Source organism: Triturus cristatus, chromosome 4_2 (genome assembly GCF_964204655.1).
Source record: "Triturus cristatus chromosome 4_2, aTriCri1.1, whole genome shotgun sequence".
NCBI lineage: Eukaryota > Metazoa > Chordata > Amphibia > Caudata > Salamandridae > Triturus > Triturus cristatus.
Genome location: NC_140586.1, coordinates 343,033,911 through 343,058,683, shown reverse-complemented (window position 1 = coordinate 343,058,683; position 24,773 = coordinate 343,033,911). Strand labels below are relative to the sequence as shown.

The following is a 24,773-nucleotide window of genomic DNA, read 5'->3' as shown; positions in this document are numbered from 1 at the left end:
ATGGTGCACATTTGCAAATTAGGGCAGCTTTAAACTTATAACAACAAACTGTATTTGTGTTTTGCACGATATCGGAGACTGTTTGCATTTGTGCTTTTGCTACAGGCAATGTTTTTGGTAATATCAGACAAATCAGCTGAAAAGAGACAGCCCACCAAACCATAAAACTGGCCCATAAACAGCCAAAAGTCAGTCATACGCTGATGTGTCAGAATAGCACTTTGGGCGTTGCCAGATTGCCCTATAGGCCAGATCGACACTGCCCCAATGTCCTCAAAAATAGCAATTCCATTGTTAATTCTTAACTTTTCATAACCATATCTGTTCTCTTTCCAGATCATCCATTTCCTTATTGACTTTACCTGTCCACCCTTGGACCAGGCCCCATCTTATTGAATCTTCTTTCCTCCTTCTTCTCCTGCAATTTGTCTTTCCTCAATTTCACCCCTTTTACCATCTCTCTGATTTTGCCATCTCACACTGCTTGCAACCAAGTGATGAACCTTCTCACTTATAACCACCGTCTAATCCTCCCCCCGCCTGCCCCTGGTTTCCTTTGTACCGGGGTGGGTGTTGAGCTTTGTCTTTGCAGACACAGGGAAAAGTTAACTTTCTCCACACATAATTATGTGGCTGGGCGGCTTTATGGCTACCCTTGTCATTATGCTTCTCCTCTTTCCTGCCAAGCTCCCTGGGCATAGATGGGGTTCCACACCTTTACCCTGGGCCCGTACTGGGACTGCAATCATTACATCACTCCTTTCTGCTTATGTGCAAAAGACTGCTTTTATTGCTAGCGAGCTTTACCATTTACTTCCTTTGAATGAGTGGCACAATCATCTCCTTCTCAACTTTCCGAAAAATTTGGTTCTATACCGTCCCGACCTAAACAGTTCCAATGTCAAAATTTCTCTGCCCCCAATCGTCTCAATAGTAACTTTCTAATGTTAATTTTTAGCTTCTGAAAACCTCATCTGTTCCCTTTCCAGATCATCCCTTTCCATATTCCCTTTATCTTCCTGCCATTGGACCAAACCCCTTCTCATTGAATGTTCTTTCATCTTTCTCCTCCTGTCATTTGTCTTTCCTCCTTTTCACCCCTTTCCATTTCTCTGTCTTTGCCCACTCTCAGCACCTCCAGTGAAACCCTCCACAGAGGTGCTTTTTCTCTCCCCCTCAAATGTCAGATTTCTTCATCCCAGCCTCAAACAATCCAAACATTGTCTCCAGATACAACTTATTCCCGATCGTGAACAGATCGGGAATAAGCACTCATACACAATTTCCTTGTGTTTCACTACTCTGAACCCTTTGACCCTGCAGAAACCGGACATCTCCCTGATCATTTCCTTCCTCACCCTTTTTATCGCTGCTGGTTGCCGAGCTACTTTCCGAACTCTCCCAGGCAACAACTGTGTCGACCCAAAATCCGTGCCTGACCACCATTCCCATAGATTTTCCATGTCCCACATCATCATCTTCATTAACTCCAGCCCAGTAGACTGGACCAAGTTGTTTTCCCTGAGGTACACTAACATCAATTCCAGACATGGCCACTTGCCCTTCAGTTCCCATATTGTGGGCAGTAACTTGCCCTATCTCATTCACCCTACGCCGAACCACCTCACCATCATTCTATCCTGACCCAGGCTGAGCTAGAGGCCAAAGAACCACTTTAAGACTTTAATTCCAGCCCATTTTATGATTGAATGCCCACAGATCCATACTTCTTTCTTCATCATCTCTATCTGTGGGATAGAGGCCACCATAATGCACTGATCCCACCACAGCACATATACCCACATGCAACCACTCTTTCATTTCCTTAAGTCTTTGATCATTCGAAGGTGGTAGCACTCTGTTGCTGTGCCTATGTGGAACAACTGCATCGCAAAATCTTACTCCCTCAAACCTGACAGCCTCAGGCAACTCCTCATCACTTCCAACACATGCCTGCCTAGCATTATGCTCCCTGACTTGTGTTTAAACATCACTCCTGCTGCTGAACCCCCCAGACTGAGAAACTGACTAAGCCATGCCATTAGGCAAACCCTTGTCTCCCCTGATGTCAGCAACCACACACTATTACCCTTACCATTCTGATCTGTCTTGCTCTTTTTAATCCGAATACCCAATACCCACTCTTATCATGAAACTTTCCCATCTCTATACTCACATCCTGAACCCATCCTAGCAACTTTGAAACTCAAAATGCCCCAAGAAACAGTAATGTAAACAGAGCCACAAACAACCGGTTCTCCCAAATAAAAGCACACCCAAATCTCACCTACTCCAGTACTGACCTCAGTATTTGTATCATCACCGGAGTCTGTGTTGTTACTGCCCCACTGCCCTACTTCTCCCCCTGGCCCATCCCTCTAACTTTCCCATATCTAACTCACCTCCACAGGGCTCATAAACCTCTCTACATTTTCCCGTAGAAAGTAATTTGTGTCAATTTTCCTACAATTGTAACTGCCGCCAGACCCTTCTCCACAATGAAATTAGTCATGTCCTTTTCCCCAAACCCACTGCCTCATGTCATGTCATGCCACTGCTGACTGTAAAAATGTTGTCCAGGCCATCCTTTAGATCTACTCATCGTATCGGCCAAAGTTTGTTCCACCGTGTGCATCGTCCTCACACTCTGATTTCCCAAAAATTCTCCAGTAAAGTCCATCATCTCATATTTTCTCCAGGGGCTAATCCACAAAACCTCACCCACTGTGAATGAGTTAACATGTCATCCACCCCGTTGTTAAAACCTGCAATGTGTCCGGCTCTGAACGGTATGTTGTCTTTCAAACACAACAAAACTCTGAAAAGCCTCAACATGTATTCATTCTTGTTTGTCATTCTCTTCCCCAGATGCACAACTGCTTTTGTTTTCAATCACAAATGTCACTTTCCTGTTTCTCAGTTTACTGCACCACAATCATACTGTAAGAACTAGAGAAAGAAACTCCTAAAAGCTAGTTCTGTGCTATTTGTCATACCAATCCATGGGCCATTTTTCCCAAAACTATCGTCCTTTTCAGTAAACAACAAAGCCTTGAGCACCTGCCATGTCTTAAAAAATGTCAGCTGTTCATGTTGCTGGGTTAATACACACTATAAGACCTGGAGATATCAAGCACTATATCACAATATAAGGGATTCGGAGAGGGGCAATATAAACAATTATTATACCCTCAAAAGTAGTTCGTATCATGAACTATCAATACCAATGGTATTGATAGTTCATGATACGAACTACTTTTGAGGGTATAATAATTGTTTATATTGCCCCTCTCCGAATCCCTTATATTGTGATATAGTGCTTGATATCTCCAGGTCTTATAGTGTGTATTATTGATTGAGTGGAGGGTGGCCTGGGTGATTTTTCCCTCTTAAACTCCTCTTTTGAGTATATACATGTTGCTGGGTTGCCTGGAACCACAATATCTCGCCGTTGTATTGGTCCAGATATGTCAACCACATGTTCAAGTCCAATTTTATTATGACTGTCATCTGAATCCTATGGTGGGGTTTAGTTGCCCCCTCATAGAAAACACCAGCTGTCTTCAAAATGCCCCTCCAGGGGTCACCACCCCACAAGTAAAGCTTAAGTGGGCCATCATCTGCTATACCTTTCTCAGTTCGCATTGTATCCTCCCCGTCATTTTCTCAAAGTCATTTTTTCCTGTGACAAGTAAAACACCTTTACACAGAGTCAGGATCTATGCCCAGGAATGTCAGCCTAAAACTGGCCCTTCAGTCTTTTCTGCTGCCACTGGTATGGCAAATGTTGTAGCCACCCATTTGTTGTGTTTGTATCTTCATTATGCATCCCTTCCCTTAGTTAACTGTTCCCTGCTACTCAGCCAGTTTGGAAGTGGTGTGTGTGTGTGTGGAATGTTGGAATGCATGATGAGGTAGTGGAATGCTGCAGTGCCTGGTGTGCTTGAGAGAGAGACAGTTGGAGTGTGTGGGATTAGCAGCAAGGATGCTACTCCTGGTGGGGCTGGATTTATTATCAATCAATTAATCAATCAATCAATACATTTGTATAGCGAACTACTCACCTGTGAGGGTCTCTAGCGCTGGGGGGAGGGGTGCTGCTACTGCTCGAATAGCCAGGTCTTGAGTAGCTTCCTGAAGGTAAGTAGGTCTTGGGTCTGCCGTAGGAGGATGGGGAGGGTGTTCCAGATTTTGGTGGCGAGGTGGGAGAACGATCTGCCACCAGTGGTTGCTCTTCAGATGTGGGGGACGGTGGCGAGGGCGAGGTCGGTGGAGCGGAGCTGGCGGTATCGGGGTGTAGAAGGTGAGTCGTCTGTTGAGGTATGTCGGTCCGGTGTTGTGGAGTGCTTTGTGTGCATGGGTGAGGAGCTTGAAGGTGATCCTCTTGTTGACGGGAAGCCCGTGCAGGTCTTTTAGGAGGGGTGTGATGTGGCTGCGGCAAGGGATGTCGAGGATCAAGCGTGCAGAGGTGTTCTGTATGCGTTGTAGTCGTTTCAGGAGTTTGGCTGAGGTTCCTGCGTAGAGGGCGTTACCATAGTCCAGTCTGCTGCTGACGGGGGCCTGGGTGACCGTTCTTCTTGTTTCAGTGGGGATCCACCTGTAGATCTTGCGGAGCATGTAGAGGGTGTTGAAGCAGGAGGACGAGTCGGCGTTGACTTGCTTGGTCATGGAGAGTGTTGAGTCGAGGATGAACCCTAGGTTGCATGCGTGGTCGGTGGGTGTTGGTTCTGCTCCCAGTGCGGTCGGCCACCAGGAGTCGTCCCACGCGAAGGGAGTGGAGCCGAGGATGAGGACTTCCGTCTTATCTGAGTTCAGCTTCAGGCAGCTGATCTTCATCTACTCGGCGACGGCTTTCATCCCTTCGTGGAGGTTGGTTTTGGCAGTGAAGGAGTCTTTGGTGAGGGAGAGGATCAGCTGGGTGTCGTCGGTGTAGGAGATGATGTTGAGGTTGTGCAGTCGTGCGACGTGAGCGAGTGGTGCCATGTAGATGTTGAACAATGTCAGGCTGAGGGATGATACTTGTGGTACGCTGCAGATGATCTCCGTGGCTTCGGATCGGAAAGGGGGGAGGCGGACGCTCTGGGTTCAGCCGGAGAGGAAGGAGGTGGTCCAGTCCAGTGCTTTGTGTCGGTTCCCAGCGTTGTGGAGGTGTGTGCGTAGGGTGTGGTGGCAGACCATCTCGAAGGCGGCTGACAGGTCCAGGAGGATGAGGGCCGCGGTTTCACCATTGTCCAGTAGGATCCTGATATTATCAATGGCAGCGATGATTGCCGTTTCGGTGCTGTGGTTGCTGCGGAACCCGGACTGGGATGGATACAGGATGCTGTTCTCCTCGAGGTGACGGGTCTGTTGTCTACTTACCATCCTGTAACTAAGCTTAATAAACCTCTTACACATAACTTACTTCATGGCTACTTCTGGACTTCTTTTGGATTGTTACACCGTTCTAGTCCAACCAATATAAAATCATCGAGGTAGTGCAGCAACTGCTCAGACCCCGCCTCCTGCTTTACTACCCATTCAGCGATAGTGCTGAAGTTCTCAATCAGCAAACACTCCACTGAGCAACCCATTGGCATGGCCTTTCCCATGTGGCCTTCTCCTTGGAAAGACAGATCACTCACTTCCCTCACCAGTTCAATGGCTGTGTCTATGCTGGCATATGATACCGCACACTCTGCATTTTTGATGAATTTGCTATCTGATGCCCCATTGGGACAAGACAGGTGGTGGATAGACAAAAGTCACTTGCACCCTTCTTTGGAAAAATCCTCAAAGAGGAAATCCTGATGTTATCGGCTAGGGGAGTCTCAAATGGGTCTGCCCTTTCTCCACACCTACCTCACTGGAGTCACTGCCCTGCCCTGGCTTATCTTCTCACCTCACCCTTCCACAGACATGCCCCTACCAGGGCTGTCACCAGCCACCAGCCATCAGCCAACATTCCTAATATCCTTCTTACCGTTCTACCCCTGAGTCTTCCTCGCTTGTCCTAGCTTCGTCAATGCCCACCAAGACACAACCCATTCCCACATGTACCCCACTGACTCCGTGAGGTTCATGCACCACAGGAGACTTGGGAGTACCTCTGTGCCCCTCATCCCCTTTTTGCCCAGCCTTTACACGTACTCTCCCTACAGCCTGTGCCCATAGACTTCCATGGTTATATATGTCCTATGAACAGATGACGCCTTTGATCATTCCTGTCTCCATGGCTGCTGACTCTCGAAGGTCTGGCATGATTTGGGGGCAGGTCCCCAAGAATGCCTACCCTGAATTATGGGAATCCTTAAATGGTATTCACTCCCTGAGTGGGCACGACACCTCGGCACATCTTTTCCCCCCATCTTGCCTGCATAGTCCTTGGTCCATGTCCTCTGCCGTACTCACCCTTGTGACCCTGCACCATCCTGGTCCCTCCGTTGCGGGGTTGCTTTGTTTCTCCCAGCACCTATGTTGTGCATTGCCCTTTCACATGAGGAGTAAAGGGGTTCCACCTCCATGTGTCCCTGTGCTGTCCCACCTCCTCAACACTTACTTTCGGCCCCTAGCCCTGATGTGCACCGCTACCTGTTACTTCAGTTAGCCCATCCAGCCCCAGGAAATCATCTTACCTTATTGGCGGCCCACCCTACCCCAGGGGGTTTGGCTCCTGAAGTAGGATCTCCAGCTGTGCATCCATGTCTAACCACTGGCCTTCGTTTTGTGCCCTCGGGCTCCTAAATTTCAAGAAACCCACTCCTAGCTGTCCCCTTCATTCCCCTTCTCAGTTGACCAGTACCCATTGGAAAAGGGTGCCTTTCCAAAGGTGAGGTGCTAGGCCCTTCTGCTCAAACTTACCTCCCTATTCGAGGGGAGGGCTGCTGCATGATTTGGCCCCCTGTCCTCCCCTCTCACCTTGGTGTGAAGCTGCAAGCCTATACCACGCTTTAACAACACCTGAGGCTGCCATTTGAGCGTGCGACCTTGTCACATCTTTAACAGAAGCTTCCAATGCAAGGGGCAAGCGGCCCGCAGCTTGTATGTAAATAGCGCTGGTGATAACCGCTAGACACACTCCTCAACCTGAGCACCCGGGAGGAGAAAAGAGCCAGACAGAAGAACAGGCCCCGGAAAAGAAGATCCACTGTGAATTACAACTGCTTGGGAAAAAGATGACAGCAAGAATACAAAAACACCAAGCAAAAAACGAAGGATAATTCATGGAGGAAAGATCTAAACTGTCAAGAAGAAAATCAGAGGCAGTAATTAATAATATTGGTGCATTGAGTGTGACAAAAAATCAGGAAACAGGATCTGTTGTGACACATTATGCCTTACCAAACTTTGGCTTTTGTATGCCTGAAGGTGGAACTGACCTCACAGGAAGATACTCAGCCACATTTTGGATTGAGATAATCCAACAATTCCCAATGCACTGACTAACACATTGGAAAGGCTATTCAACAAGGCCATGCTTCACTCTCATTTTTCAAAATTTGGAACTCGCATTCACTATTTCTTGAAGAATAAAACCAAGTTGACTTTCTTTGTGCCTAGCAGCATTCGGTATCCCCGCACTTGCCACCAATGCTGCACACTACTCACAACTCTCAAGAAACCCCACCGTGTCCCTGGAGGCATAGTAACGCAGGAGCAGCTCCTGTGATAAGGGTGCCCTGCATCAAACAAGGTACGCCATAGCATGACACAGTGACATGAAGTGCATGAGAAACTTCTTCGCCTTCTGAGTCTGCGGGATATTGGGTAAGCTGTTTGCACAGCTTTGGGCATGAACGTGGCAGAGACAGGTTGCACAGAGACATGGCACAAATAGTGTATGCGCATTTGTGTATGGCTGTGTTTTCAAGTGTTAGAACATTGAAGTAGACCTCATAGCTTTGCCCATGCTTGTTTAATATTTCTGGGCACATGCTCCATACCTAGGAGTGGAACTTAATCAGGCATAATTGTACATCAGTTATGCACTGTGTTAATTGATCAATCAGTCATTTGTTTTAATAATCCTTGACCTCCCTTGTTACCTTACCTTGCTTATCAAAACTCATTCTCCCTATCTGACAGGTATTTTGCAAAGAAATTAACCACCACTTCTACTCTACAGTTAGGCTCTGCTTCCACTTTAGATGGCCAATGAAAAAATGCCCAATTTTGTGACAGTAACTTTCCTTATCATATGGAGCTTTGTTCATCTCATTTTGCATTTTCATTTAGGTAACACTCGGGTATATTTACAAGAATTGCCGCTAGCCATTTGTTTTTGTTGGTTAGCAGCAATTTTCTTAACGTGGTGTATCACCAAAAACATACATACAATACATCACTACATGTCGATAGTATCAGCTAACCCCAGTGAAAACTGCTGCTAACACTAGCATCAAGACAATTTTTTTTTGATGTTTGTGAGACAAAAGTGACGAAAGGCCAATTAGTGGTAGAAACATTCTCATTAGTCAGCCCAACGTCACTTTTCAGCCTCAAGAGGCAAAAATAGCCTAGAAATACACCTCTAATGAAAAAAAGAAATAAAAACAATGAAATGCAGAATGGAGCAGCCAGGGCCAAGTTCAGTATAGGTCAACACCCCCTCAAACCCCCCCAACAGTCAGGATGACCAGCCAGAGTCACAGGGGAAGAGAAAATGCAGATTCCAGGCCTCATTCATGAAAAGAGGTGCATCACTGGGAAGAACCAGTGATGTAGCACTTTTCCTAGCACATTCTTGCGACACTATGGCTGCCGATGCCTGGAAACGCGGACAGTCTCCAGGGCCCGAAGGCCTCACTGTGCCAGCATCTGAGACCCGGCGGTGCTGTGGAGTCTCTGCGGCCTGACATGGAGATGGACCGCTTTGTGCCCAAGCCTGTGGAGCGTGGCGCTTGACATTGAGGTGTCGGCAATCATCCTTACCTGGTTGCAAAGCCTGGCAGGTCGCATGGAGACATGTTGCTGACTTGTGTGAGAAGACTGCCTGGCGCCCCTTGGAGTTGTGATCAGTAGAGGAAGTCCTGCGCATCGACTTAGGGAGTTCTGCATTGCATAACACGCACCACCACTACAGGGTGCACGAAGGAGATTCCCAATGGTGGGCCATGCCTTTCTGCATCCGGAACATTTGGCCGCTCCTCCGTGTCAGTGAACCGAGCGGCTGGGGATAGCTGGCAGTGGACAGCTTGGACTCTAAACTAGACTTTGTACTCGCAGTGGGTACCTCTCTCGAACAAACGGGCACTTCCTTTGAGGGCCGCATAGAAAAAATCAGTTGACTTCATCCTGGAGCATGCAGATCATCACAAGCTGACTTATAAGGTACACAACATTGAGTAGGAACTGGCCAAAGGCCTCCCGAGTACCCTGAGTGCAGTGTTGGAGGTGTACCAGCTAATGGCACATGTGAAGATACTGGCAAGAACAGCAGAGGATGCAGAAGGCCGCTCCCAGTGTAACAACGTGAGGGTGTTCGGTCTGCCTGAGGGAGCAGAAGGGGCTGATGCAGTGGCATATACTGAGACATGGTTGCGTGACCTACTGCCAGCAGGAACACTCTCCCCATTCGTTGTTGTGGATCTGGCCCATCGAGTGCCGGTGAGCCACCCGCTGCCGGGGACAGGTTCTAGACCGTTTCTCTTCCATCTCCTACAGGGAACATGACACTGTCCTTAGGGAGGTACGCAAACTGGGGGAGATAAAAGTGGATTATGCCACATTTATTTTCTTCCCTCACTACACCACAGGGGTGCAGAGGCAGAGGGGCTCATCTCTAGTGATCTCAGATGTTGACATGCAAAACATTGATGGCACTGAGCAGGTCTGGACCTGGCTGCAATCTACTGGTCGCCAGGTGCTGTGGACAGGGGTTGAAGGGTCTGCGGAACTAGCTGTCATTTGTGGAGCAAGTCATACTGGGAGGCATAGGCGGGGCAGGCATCCCCGCCACAACTACAAGCCACCCCCAATCTGCAGCATATTGTACAAGTGAGGTGTGAGGCATGGCATGGGGCGGCAACGATGGGCAATCGCACTCAGAGTCTGGATCCCAACACTTCCCCTGAATGCTCCCCCAGCGACGTGGGCTTCACTGCTACATGGTCATCCGGTGCAGAGTCCGTGCAGCCTCCGGATGTGACTCCTCAGATGGCAGATAATCTAATTTAATGTTGACTTGTTGTCCGTCTCTCCTTCTTCCATGGTTACAGACAGCTCTGGAGAGTCTCTGGATTTCTGCGGTTCCTGGTCTTCAGCTTTCTGTTGCTGAAGTTCAGGTGTACGGAGGTCAGAACTTGGAGGCGATCGGGTCTAGTTGTCACCCAAAGGGAACGTAGCAGTTGTTCAGGCTGAGCGATGCATGTCAGGGGTGGTGGTGGGTGTCTCTTTGATGCTCCGAGCTGCAATGGCAGGAGGTCCATGGTGTCGTTGACCTTGTCAAGGATAAATTGAGGGAGTTCTTCTATTACCCAAGGGCCTCATTTATGAGGCCCTAGAGGCACTCTTCAAACGCAGTGGCATCACTTGTTTGATGTTCCAGTGGTGCAATCGTTCAAAGCATGTTTACAAGGCCACGTAAAGCCACTTTATGTGGCTTTTCATGGACTTGTAAATATGTGCCCCTTTCACGCATTAAACAGTGTGAAAGGGGCGTTCAATGGGTGCTGCTGTGGGTGTTGCTATGGGCGTTCCCACACCAAACCAATGGAATCTGAAGCATTCCCAGGTTTACGAGGAACCATAAACCTTTGGAATGTGTCAGAATCTAACACCACCCCAAGGGTGGCGTTTGGGAGGCACAACGAGGATAAATGTTTTCATTTCTCCTCTTTTTTCACTTGTTATATATGTGCAGCATTCTGCAGCACACAGAGAAAGAGGAAATACCCTGGATTGATAGGTTTTGTGCAGGTAGGTGTCCCTTCCTGCACAATATCATTCAACTCCGCAACACAGTCACCCTTGCACCATGGCGCAAGTCTGCCTGCATTGGCGTATGGCAGCCATTGTGCGCCAGCACAGGGGAGAGCAAAGGGATCTGTCATATCCTTGAAATGCCTTCCTGCACATAAACAATCATAAGAGATGATTTCCTTGTTCTAGAAAGAGGAATAAAAAGGAGGAGAAATAATACATTTCTCCTGGTTTCACCTTCCTACCCCTCTCCCGGGGAGGTGTAGCATTCAGACGCATTTCCAGGTTTACGATTTCTCATAAATCTGGAAATGTGTCAGGTTCCATGGGTGTTGCGTGGCAACACCCACAGCAACACCCATAGAACTCCCCTTTCACGCAAAGTGCTGCTTGTAAAGGGGCCGTATTTACAAGGACATAAAAATCCACACATGAGTCGCTTTTCCTGTCCTTGTAAATATGGGGCAGAAAAATGCGCTGTCGATGCATCTCAAAAAGAGACACACTGGCGGTGCAAGGGGCTTGGAAATAAGCCCCTAGATGTTTAAATTGTCTTATCTGTCGTCCCCCTTTAATGACAGATATTGCACGCCCATATCATGACTAATATCCACATCTCTCTCCTAACTTTTTTCCAACTTTCAGATTTACATACATTCACTTTTCCTAAACCTCATCTCCAGCTCCTGAGGTTTACACTGGTGTAAGCTACATCCATCATCAAAACATTCTAACCAGCTGTTGAGCAGATGAGGTGTGAGCAATGGCAAACATGTACAAGGGTGGAACAAAATGAAAAGTCACCAGCACTGTTCTCTGCTTGAGATCAGATGTTGCGTCCATGAGACATCCTGGAGCAGGGAATCATCAGAGGTAGACAGGGCAGTCTGTACAATTCTTTTTCTAAGTCTCACAGAAAATCTAGCAGCGTTGGAAAACTTCATCTGACTTCATGTAGGCCAAAACTTCCTAACTACACCGACTTGTTTTTACATGTAATAACTATTTTGCCAAGCCCTGCTATATATCAATTATAATAAAGTAAGTAAGTATATGAGTATTCCCTAGCAACTTCACTTGTCAACGAGCAACTTCACTCGTCAACAGCCTACAGAGTTCTCAGATACTGAGATCACTACTAATTACCTCCCTCTCTGTTGTCCCTGAAGATTTTCGTACACTTTAAAATAATTTATTCTACAAAATAGCCACTACTAACTGGTTTAGCTCACACATGAATCATTCTTCATCAATTCCCTTTTTTTTTAAACATGTTTAATAGGAGTGCTGTCAAATACAGAGCTCTAAACTGGGAATATACCTTGCACATGGGTGGTCTCCATGTAGGCTGCACCTCAGCCACCCATGGATTGATGATTATGAAGAACACCTGCATACTTCTTAGGGGGCTTCACAGTGAGTTGACAGTACCTCAGCGATTCACTAGAACTTGGAACCGGTTGGGTGGAGTTCTGTGACTGCTGTTGCAACATCTCTCAGTTTACTATCTGTGTGCCTTGGCTATCCTTGAATGGCTGAAGATTCTCACTCTAATCTTTGTAACCTTCTTATAGATCAGTTCTCAAACTACCACCTTAATTACCATTAGCATTCTCAATGGTAAGTGTGGCAAGGTAAGTACATTCATTGCAAACATAGCTCTATTTCTCCCACTTTTCTCTCCTTTGCCTCATGCTTAAGTGCAACTACAGGTTTCCTTACGAGCAACATGATTGTCACACAGCTCTGAACTTCATGCATGACACCAAATATTTGTAGGCTACACGACAAGCCAATACACAAAAATATCTGGCCTGCCTTACACTTACAGGGAGGCATACCACGGGCGTTGAGGTGGGTGTTCCCACGCAACACCCTTAGGTTTTGACACATTCCCAGATTTACAAGGATCTGTATACATGGGAATGTGTCAAAACTGTACGCCTCCCAGAGCAGGCGCAATGATGACATATATGTTTATTTCTCCTAGATATTTTATTTCCTCTTTCTATGCGTACTTAGTGAAATAAGTATTTTGTTGAAATAAATAGGTGACATGATTTGACTCTGATATGGTTAAGAAGACAAACTTGTCAGACCTGTGAGCTTTAGGGTGGTCTTCCCCCAAATGTTTTGCCTGCTTGCCTCCAATTTTGCTGAATTCATTTTTGTGGCCTTAGGACTCTAATCAGTGCTAAAGTGCTTGTGCTCACTCATCTCAACATAGTGTGAATGATTCCCAATTGTTATATTTAATTTACCTATAAGTCCCTAGTACAGTGCACTACATGTGCCCAGGGCCTGTAAATTAAATGCTACTAGTGGGCTTGCAGAGCTGATTGTACCACCCACCTAAGTAGACCTTTAAACATGTTTCAGGCCTGCAACTGCAGTGCCTGTGGGTGCTGTTTACACTGCCATGTCGATTTGGCATTTAAACCCCCTTGTCAAGCCTTAAACTCCCCTTTTATTACTTATAGGTCACCCCTAAGGTAGGCCCTAGTTAGCCCATAGGGTAGGGTGCTGTGTAAGTAAAAGGCAGGATATGTACTTTTAAGTTTTACATGCCCTTGTAGTGAATAACTATCAAATTCGTTTTTCACTACTGTAAGGCCTACCCCTATCATAGGGTAACATTGGGGATTTCTTATTACATTTAATAAGCCGCAATTCATAATTGAGAAGAGGTAGGTCAGTCATGTTTAGTAACTATGGTATTGTAATTACATAACCTTTTTAACGGTAAAGTCAAACTTATCATTACAATTTTGAAAATGCCACTTTTAGGAAGTTTTACTAACAAACACAGTGTCCAGATAGGTCATTTTTAATTACTCATACGAGACTTCAGTGCTTTGTTCTAAAGCCTGCGTGTTTTTTATTTCACTTCTTTTATACTTTTTTCACACAAGATTAAACTATTTTTCCCATGTCTTTTGTCAGGCCCCACACATTTTCCACAAACATATTTGCACATTCAAATCAATATAAAGTATTGTAACAACACAAAATGCATAATATGTTTGTGAAAAATGTGTGTGGCCCGACAAAAGACATGGGAATAATAGTTTAATCTTGTTCGAAAAAAGTATAAAAAGAAGTGAAATAAAAAACAAGCGGGATTTAGAACAAAGCACTGAAGTCTCGTATGAGTAATTAAAAAACGACCTCTCTGGACACTGTGTTTGTTAGTAAAATTTAAGAGTGGTCTAGTCCAGATAGTGCACAGACCCAAGCCTTCCGTGTTCACTAAGTTTTTAGGAAGTTTGCATTTTCCTGCTCTTGGCCCTGTGTGCTTGCAGCCTGTCTTCAATACACATCTGGGGAAGGAGACAGTTGAGCTTTGTGCATTCCCTCTAGACAACCACATATGTGTGACTTGATGGCCCATTCTGGGAGGATGGAAGGGAGGAGCTGGGAACACCCTCACACTTACACCTGATTAGGCTGTGTCCTGTCCCCATACAAAGGGCTGCATACCCGCTGTAGTGAGTCTAGAGCCAGGGATGAAAAAGAAGACCTCTGAGCACTTCAAAAACCCTTCTTTGAAATCTCCCCCACTTCAAATGCACCACTGGATGTAAGAACTGGACCTCAGACAATGCCACTTCAGTATACTTCTGGGCCTGTGGAGACTCTGCCAGGAAGAAGGACTGCTCTGCTCCTGAAGGACTGCCACTCTCCTGGGCTGGTGCTCAGGAAGAACTGCTTTCTTGCTGGGCTGACCTGCTGCCTACTGCCCTTCTGGTCTGATTGAGAAGGACTGGACCTGCATCACTTGAACCCAACGTGACACCAAAGGCTTGCTGGCATGCCTCCTAATCTAAAGACTCATGGATATAAAAGACGTCCAACTATCCTGCTTCTGCACCTGGACTCTGAAATCTGTGAGTCTACTCTGCCAAGTGGTGCCACCCCAGCCCTGGACCCTTGGAAGTGAGCTTTGCGGATACAGAACCGGTGCATTGTCGTCATTGCGAGAATCAGAATTAACGCATCCTGTATCAGCATGGATCGGGGCCTCATCGAGGCCTCCTCTCCGCCTTCGGAACACCTATGCGCAGCGCACTTCAAGTGAAGTCCTAGCATCTCCCTCAAAGACAGTATCAACGTCAAAGCTGGAAAAAAAAGTAAAAAACGCACCTGAATGCTGCTGCCAATGCCGCCATCTCCCGCTCTTCCTGTTTTTGGGCACAGGCTCCCAGACTACAATGCGTCCAATACTGACACTGCATGAACACAGCACCGGAACTGGCCTGAGCACTTGCAACTTGCACTCCCAGGCAGACTGTGCCTGCTCTCTCCAGCCTCAGCAACGCAGCTGGGGCTGGAGAGAGCTTCACTGCACGTAAGTGTTTGGCCCGCCTGAGTCGGCCAACCAAACCCTCATGCGCAGTGAAGGGACTGCACTGGCACTCCCCCACCAGCAGTGTCATCCCCTGGACCCTCCCCCAAGACTTGCCAGAGTCCTGGGGATGAGACTAGGGAATTAAAATAAAACGATAATAAAACAGGGTTCAGGCCCGTTTTATTATTTTTTTATTTGAGAGTGGTGGCAGAGGGGCAGCACTCCTCTGCCCTAATGGAGGGGTCGCTGCTGCAGCACAGGACAGTCACCAATGGTCCTTTTGTGCCTGTTACAGTCCTTCAGTGAAATCTTCACCTAACAACTATTTGCTGGAGTTATTGCACCCTCAGCCCTTAATTTATAGTGGCTGTCAAATAATTGCCTTTCATTATCTTCATAGTGTCAAATGCTTTAAAGGGGGCTGACTCCCAACATCCTACACACTACCCTCTTTTCCCATAGTCAGCAACTTTTCTTTCCCGTCACTCTACTAGTTTTACTTTTATTTCCTCTCTTGTGTGCGTTTCTTGAAACCCCCAGCTTCCCACATGTACCACGCATATGCTACCTCAATGCCTACGTTGTAAATAATGCTCATTACAGAAACCTATCCTGCTTTTTACTCCTTGCATATTTGTCTGTTCATCCTAGTGCTGTTTCTTTCAGTAGCGCCTTACAGGGAAACCACAGACACTCCAGAAGGGCCCAGGGAATTACTTCACTGGTAGACCCAGTGGATAGGCTCACTGTCTAGTGTGGGATGGCCTACACTACTTATTAGTACTCCAAAAAGTATCCCCACGTAGACACTTTAGACAGGCTAACTAGGGTCTAGACACTGCTGAGATACTCATTTTAAAGTGCGCTCTACCACATATAATCATTCCCAAGTGCGCTCTACAGGATATAAGGACTTCTTCAGCACCCTCCTACACTGGACACTGCGGAGAGACACAGTGACTGATGCGAGAGGCCTTAGAATGAGGACAGTCAAGAAGGCAATATTAAACAGTATAACAAATTGACTTACAACAAAATAGTGTGGTTTTTTCAAACGGTAAGTCCTATATTTGTAGTAAATGATGTTGAATCATTTCAAAACATCATATTTAAATGCTGCACATTAATGTGTAAAATGATCTGATTTGATCTTGAAGGAATGCAACTGTTCACGCAGCAAACTTCGGCTGCTCAGAAACATAACCTTCATCACTACTTCTTTCTCATTTATACATACAATTGTTTAGATTTTAGGCTTCACAAACTAGTAAATAAACAAACATAGATTCCATTTCTCACAGTTTGTACAATCAGCGTTATCTGGTCGGGTAGCAGTAGTGGGTATGGGTTCCTGAGCTTTTCAAAGTAATACATCTCTTTTAATAAAGTGCCCCGAATATATCCCGCTTCTAAGCACACTTGAAACAGTTGATGTTCTCATCCAATTCAATGACACTCACTTTAGAGCTCGGCTTGGTTTCTCAAGCAGGATTGCGGAGAAGTCGCTGCAGGAGTCGGTCTTGTGTGATAGGCAGCCCAGGCGAGTCCTCATTCCACTCCCCCTGTAGACAACACCAGAGAAAGACATATATATAGTCAGTGAAAACCACTTCAAAAGAACAGCTCTCCTCTCAGCAAGATCACCTATAGCTGCTACCACAACTCAGATTCAAAATTCACTAGATCTCAAATCTTCTAGCATGCTGCAACACTACAAGTGTTTCTAATTTGTGATCTTTTTCAGATCGATATTTGATGATTTTTCTTCTATCCCATATTCAAAATGTATATAACATGTTTCAATAAATCTGTATCCCATCGACATGCACTTTTGGAGTACACAGCAGACCAGCTATTCCCAATACAAAATGAAGAGAGCTTCAAAACATTGACCCGACCTGTCTCTGAGTCTGACTCTCTAGCTCGCCTGCCTGGCTCTGTACAGTCATATGAAAGTATCCACATTACAGGAAAAAACCTTTCCAATATCGAGAAAAACCCCGCTCATTTTGATTAACTAAGGGCCCGATTCACAGAACTAACTTAAGACAAAACCCTGAACCTACTACCATTTTGGTATTCACAGAAGGCACTTACTGATTGATGAGTAAATGCCTTCTGTTAATACCAAAATGAGTAAGTGCACTTCCTCATTTTGGTACTCACAGAAGGAACTTACTCATCAATCAGTAAGTGCCTTCTGTGAATACCAAAATGAGTAAGTGCCTTCTGTGAATACCAAAACGAGTAAATGGTATTACGTTTAGGAGTTTGTCTTAAGTTAGTCCTGTGAATCGGGCCCATCATGTATGAAAGAAATACTTTGTCATAGATCACACAGAATTAAAGTCTAGCCTCGGTTTTGAGGCTAATAATCCATCATAAACTGGAAACAAAAAATTATTGACTGTTGGACATGAACATCTTGCAAGTTTGTACACAAATACAACATACAAAACCCCCACCAAAGAGGCAATGGGTGAAACAATTTGCACAGTACAAGGGCCCCAAATACCTCTGACAATCTTTAAACATTCTAAAAACAATTAAGGAACCCATTGATTTTCAAACAATCAGGCAACTTGGAACTTTTCTTGAATCAGCTCCCACGGTCCAAAGGTGAAATCTTCCTTGATCTGGTATAGTTGACTTTATTACTGGCTTAGTGTCTGATATTAGGGCAGTTTATGGATACACGTGGTGACTGAAATAAACCTAATTCTGGACGACTAGCCTAAACATTGTCTTATACTTTTGCATCAGACTCGCCTAACCTTTACGCTAGTATAGTGAGTGAAGTCATGTGTATTATTAGGTTATGCTTTTTTCTAGCACTATTATAGTGAGTTAGCAGTGAAAGAACCCTTTTGGCTCCCGATGAACTCCGTAGACTGATTAAGTGAAAGTTAGAATGTTGGGAAGGGAAGACAGGTTTGGAATATTGAGTTCCCGTTTACACGCTGATGAATAAAGATGTGTAAAACTACCCTCTGTGTGTGGCACAGTCATTTATGAGTGACAGGGCTGGAAAAAACGCTACAACTGGAGATGAGTAAGGGGCAAGTACCCCAAAGATTGACAGTGCTCTCCCAGATAATTTGCCGTGTCCAGCAAACTGTTTGTATGTGCCACATGTGCCGCAGCCGTAGTCGAAGTGCTGAATCGACATTGGCATATGTGGAATTACAGCGCAAACTCAGCCTGCATAAAGCATCCGATGATAACAAAGGCTTTGGTGAGAAATCTATATGTTGATGGCCGAGAACTGAATGAAGAGTCCGTAAATAAAGGTACTGCCTGCTACGCAACATGATACAATCCATTATATGGAGTGATAAAACTAAAAGTAGATGCAAATAAGCTTGAAAGTACAAAAGCAAAGAGACAGCCAAGAACAAGCTGAAACTACGATATGAAGCACTGCCAGGAAATGATCGGACATGTGTTTCAAATGTAATAGAGATTGATTACTCACCACAAGTTACATCGAGGGAGTTGTACGACCTCAGTGGTAGGTGTCGCAACCCCAGAAGAGGTACGGGCCATGCAGGTAAGAGCGGTGGGGCGGGGTGGAGGGGGATTTTGAAAGATAACGCAAGGGAAAATTGAATAAATAATTAATTTTCCCCTGTGGTCGTCTCTTGAAAATCCCCCCACCCGACCACACTGCCCACCACTCTTCCCTGCACGGGCCGTGGCTGAATGAGATGTATATTCCTATCTGGCAGTGGACAATGGGCCCTAGGTGGGGAGAAGGAAGTTCCTGCCTGGACAGGATGGACTAGGGGCCTATGTCCAGCCCTTTCCTGAGCTTAATACAATGCCTACTTTGCCACTGGCAGATGTAGCTCACACCTAGGCCTGCCTCCTCTTTGCCTCTGTAGTCAGGCCTTAACCCAGTGAGAGTAGAGGAGCTGACCGAATCTGGTTTAGGGGGTGGACAAAGGCTTGCCTTCCACCCACAGGCTGGCACTAGGCATAAAAGTGGACCCCACAGATCTTTTCTCAGAACACTCCTGAATATGTAGCAAATCAGGAGGACTGCCCTGCTGGCAGAAGAACCTAAAGGAAGACTTGACCGGTTTGGCTTGAACCCACGACCCCAAAGTGACTCCAAGGGTCAATTTTTACTCATGTTTGATCTACAGGGAGCTTACAGCGGCCTTTCTCTCTGTAACTGTCCAGAATGACAAGTTGCATCTGGACCTACCTCAGATGCTGTTGCTGGCCTCTGTTGGACCTAGCCCTGTGCTTTTCAGGTCCTGGAAACTGGGCTGGTGTTAGAATTTATTCATCTTGTCCACATTGCAAAAGCTGGGACTAAAAATCTTTTTGCCAACTTTCGGCCTTGAGAACGTTCGGACACCAGGCTCACCGTTGAAGCCACATCCATCAGCATTGGATCACTGGTGTCAGCTTGCTGGTTTGGCTCACTGAAGAAGATCTGACTTCCAGAGAAGTTTCTAAATCCGAACATGAGGGCTTCATTGGGACTGACACTGAGCAGTAACCCATTGCCGTTGAGGACTTCCTGGGTACAGAATTTGAACTTCTCCCACTTGGAGTCTTCCTGTGTTCATTGGCGACCAAACTGGGACCCCGCTCTTATGAAACCTGTGGTCTAGCCCAGCTGCAGATCTAGCTTGCAGCTTATCCCACCAGGGACTTATCGACAAACAGTTTTTCTCCATAAAAGTTTCTAATCCAAAGGTAAACTTTCAAGCAGGATGAACACGGTCCCTGTGTTGTTGGGGGAATTCTGCACATACACAGGACTATGCGCTGGAAACCGGACCTCGGTGTATACGGGTTGTACCTTCGTACCACCTTAGTACCCAAAATCCCAAAACTGACTATGTATAGTGTCTCATTCGTTCTCCTACATAATCACGAGCTACAAATGATTAGACAACCCAGAATACAATATTCCCGACTCTCTCAGGAATCGCGGTAGCAAAACATACCCTTTCGCTCACTCACTCGTACTTGTCCACAATAAGAATTGTCAGAGTGCCTAGATGGAAGCTTTACATCATAGGAACAGCATAGCTCTTCTCCTTGGAAAGGTCCCTCTCCAAGTGTTGGTGAACAACATGCATCCCCGCAATATTAAAGCATGAGTTTCCAGCAGTGCAGCTGTGTTTAGCATATTTTGTCTAGGTGCTAGGGACTGACCAGAACAGAATAACGAGGGGCATTGTTTATCGACCTTGCACATCCTGTTCAGACTAAACTCCAGGAACAGGCAGAGAACGCAGAAAGCAGACAGTTCTCATGTGAAAGGCACAAACAGAGTCATGCAAAATAAAGTCATGTAGTATCGTGGGCAAAAGCAGCATCATGGCAGCAGAGCTCAAGTTAACATAGCAATGTCAACAATGACCCTAATGGCCATGTAACCCCCTCCCCTTGGTAAGGTCGTAGTATATAGACAAAACACCGAACCAGAGTTCAAAGTTAAGCAGAGTTCAGCGCTTGAAAAAAACAAATTGGATGTTGTCTTTTAAAATTATGTAGTTTCCGGAAAAAGTTATTAAGAAGGAGGTGGCAAATACATCAAAGTACTTGATATTAAGAATGCAGTTTGTTCCAAAAGGCCATCCTTTTCGTTAGTAGCCATCCAATCAAGTAGGCGGAAGGAACAGACATGCTTCTCGTAATCCGATGCTTCCAAGAGCATTTCCAGGCAACTTGCATGATATTCAATGAAACTCTGCCGTAGGAGGTTCTGCGCAGCCTCACAGATATTCCACTCACCCAAGACTCCAAGTGCAGCAGCATGCGTCGTACGGCCATTCCCAGAACAGGCCTGCTCATGGGCCACCAAGGGACCCATTAACTGGTCATAATTCGGGTCTGAACATGACGTATTGGAGAGGCATGAATCCAAAACCCAGTAGAAGAGGCACCTCTGACAGTAGAACACAGGTTGCATGCAAGTGAAGTAGGCAAAGTGAAAAGTTAGTCCATAACTCGCTGTAAGCATTGCTAATGGCAAGCATCCAAAACGTTGTTGCATTCGCTCAAGGTACAGCTGCAATTTGCCTGGTCTGTGCATTACCACAAGATGAGCAGCCATTGGGTAGCAGGAGCAGAAGAATCAGGATTCCATAACGTAGCACCAGTAATAAAGGGAACCCGCAGAAGACGTTAGAAAAAATTAGAATGAATAAAAGCTGGTATTACTCCAAATATCGGATGAAAATGAGTCACAAGGTCCAACCCAACAAGTTTAAAAAGTGAGCAAGGCCTTTGGTGTTAGACGCATTAAATATTTGATGTATAAGCTCCCCAAAGTGTAGTGGGAGGTTCGTTTTCAGAAGTGACTTAATCTCACTAGATGTTGTAGCCACCTGCAATTCAAAGGTTTCTCGAGCCGAAGTGAGAGTTACTTATTGTTGAAACAATTGCGCTTTGAGCCTGCTCAATTTATTGAAAACTTTTTTCAAAGTCGGAATGGAAGGCAAATGGAACTATCTACTCTCCCATGCGGGGATGAGAAAAGCACATTGCTACAACAAGTAACACGTTGTGAAACTGTTACTATATACGGATTCCTGCCCGTAAACCACAGCAGTCGTTGTTATTCAAAATAAGATAACTGCCGTTAGCAAGCAATGTAAAAGCAGGAATTATTGCTGGGACGTGAGTTCCTTTAAAAAACACAAGCAAGATTAGGCACAGATACATTACAAGTGCCGTGCAACTTAACGTATTTACAAATTAGGGAATGTCCTACTGTGGAATCACAGTCCTTCCCTGTTAGGAAAACTTCCTTATCCTCTTGGTAACATCTCTAGGTGAAAGGTAGGGACCATTATTCATAGAGAAACGCACTACCCAGGGGTTCAAAGCCGACAAATCAAGAAATCTTTCATGCAAGATTTGAACTGAATTAGCGAAAATGGGAGAGAGATGACCCCATGAATTAACCATACAGCTGAATCTGTCTCCGCCACAGAGAATGGCAAGTGTTCTAATTGTTCAATGTGTAATAGCGTGTATGTAGCATCTTTCATGGACATAAATCTTTGATTATCAGTTAGATTGAATGGTAAAAACAAAGCAGTAGCATTCAAATAATCCCAGGGGACTTTTCGCATTTTGAGGGTCTATAACGTCCATGCAAACTACATCACTGATCGTAATTGATTTTGACCATGATGTAACACAGATACATCATTCTGAACAATATCAATAACAGATGAAACAATATTATCCAAGGTATAGATGTGTGAAGATAGTATATTGATACTATTGTCGACCACTGCAAGGACTTTTTCTAAATTTGCTTTATCAATTTGGCGCAAGCGAAGCGCTGCTTCAATCTGCAAAAGTTTCCATAGTTCACTGTAAGCTGCATAGATAAACCGTTTAGTTCTAGGAATCCAAGACCTAAGATAAAATCAGCCACATTGATGTCACTCGAAAAGTGTGACAAGTGTTCTTTTACTGACGACAAAGTGGAGTGTTCTAACCATTGTTGGCACAATTTACCCACTGAGTATGCGGTGACCGAATGTGAATGTGGAAAACAAGGATCCGGTCTAGTCTGTCCGAAACCAGGAGTTGCATTATAAAAATGCATTTGGCATGCATTGGAATTAGTTTGCCACACCAACCTTCCGGATGGGTCAATATCAGAGACATTGAAAGTGTCATTTCGAAACAAAGCTTGTAAAGCATCGATCGTATAATTTGTTTGTGCAGACCAATCGTCATATTCCTATGCAGATGAAGTGGATGGGATATTCAAATTTTTAGCTGTTGACAAACCAAAGCAAGTAGTTTGGTGTACTGTACCAATTCAAAAATAAAACTTGAGCCAGGATTAGGCAGGCACGATGCAAAGCTTCAGTTCCCAGAACCTGCCAAGCCTAATGCCCCAAATTGATTTCAAATCAATGGTATCTCTCCAGTAATCAGAATCCTGTGTGGTCAATTCAGTTCTAAAGAAATTGTAATAGATTAATTTAGTGTGGGTCAGAATAAGTTTGGACTGAGATGACAATTGCAATTTAAAGAAATAGGATTCCGGATTGGACGTGTTATAATCCGTGAAATAGGTGACCTTATCCCTAAGGGTTTTATAACTCCCCTGCATGGGAATAGGACAATGTTCCCATTGCGTGTAATTAAAAACAGGTCTTAACGTGTTTGTATTGTGCAAGAAATTATGCCCATAATGCTGATAACAGAATAATACGGCATAATTGGCAGAATTTAAATATAAAACTTCAGCATCAAAAGCAGCATGATACTTCAAATCAGAAAACAATGAATGTACTGCTTGTACATCCAAATCATCAGAAAGTATGTCCTGTGTTACCACATCTCCTAAAGAAACGCGAAACACTTATGATATCTTGAGGACTTCTGTTGGACCGTGAATTTCAAAAGCTACTTAATCCCAAATGATGCCATCTGCAACTGGGAAAGCTGTAATGTTCACAAGAGTTTGATCATGTTTCTTGATATGGGACGATGTTTGAGGGGCCAGTATTCCATCAACCAAGTTCACAGCAAAGCGTTCTGGCAAATAATGACCATTGATGAGCAAGAAAAATACTGTCACAAATCCAATCGACATGAAGAGGAAAATCAGGGTAAGTACCAACCAGACGTAGGTCCATGGCGGGACCATGTCAGTCTTTTTGAACCAAGCAATGAAAATACTCTTTTTTGTCGGGGGATGTGTCAAAGTGGAAGACGAGGACGAAGAGTCATAAGAGAAGCTCGCACGGTCCCCGAAATAACCACTTGCACCCATGTTCATTTAAGGTGGTAGCCCAGCATCCGCTTGATGTTGTCGAGGACTGGTCGGCACTTCACTTTCAGACTCATCCGCAGGGAAGGTATACTCGACTTTGTCGTTAATTGAGGATGGTGTCAGAACAGGAAAAAGGTCAATAGTAGTGTCCATCTCACCCTCAGCAACACAAGGATTAATCGAAGAGGATGAATTCACTGGATTCACAGAAATAGCTTTGCATGAAACTGCAGGTGTTACACTATTCAGAATCGGCCAGACGGTGTAGTTTGACATTGTCCACTGAGATGTATCTATTTTCTTTGCGGCCAGGCAAAGGTGGTAGAATTACAATACGAGTACCCTTCAATCCAAGCACTGGAACGGGTGTACTATAAGAGGGACCACATTCTTTTTTGCTCTCCAGCTTCTCTTGTACCAGATCTCCAATCTTAGGAAGCCAACCTGCAACTGGATTCAGCAGTGCTGAATCATTGGAAGAGGGCAAATGTTCAATGCCATAGCTGTCACAGGTCTTTTGTAGGTCCTGTAACATAGCAGAATGATTATCTACATCAAAGGTTGCGGCAGCCGCCACAACGTCTAGACCATCAAGGTCTGGCAAAACATTTTAATGCCAAAGAGCATTTCGTATGGGGTCTGCCCACCCAGAGATCTTCTAGGGAGATTATTGAGTGCACGTTGAACACCATACAAATGGGCCAGCCAGTTCCTGCCAGTGCCTAAGACCCTAGCTGTCAAAGATTGCTATAAGTC

General features: G+C 45.3%; 2 protein-coding genes across 5 annotated transcripts in view; one reads left to right on the top strand and one right to left on the bottom strand.

The window, feature by feature from the left end:
• RGS8 (regulator of G protein signaling 8) overlaps positions 1-24,773 on the bottom strand; it is a 330,667-nt gene that overhangs the window by 82,398 nt on the left and 223,496 nt on the right. Inside the window, exon 2 of the mRNA XM_085601743.1 lies at positions 16,708-16,809. Within this exon, the coding sequence (XP_085457869.1) occupies positions 16,708-16,809 (102 nt within the window). The remainder of the gene's footprint in view (positions 1-16,707; positions 16,810-24,773) is intronic.
• LOC146833845 (uncharacterized) overlaps positions 1-24,773 on the top strand; it is a 170,070-nt gene that overhangs the window by 112,161 nt on the left and 33,136 nt on the right. The gene's annotated exons all lie outside the window — the stretch shown is intronic.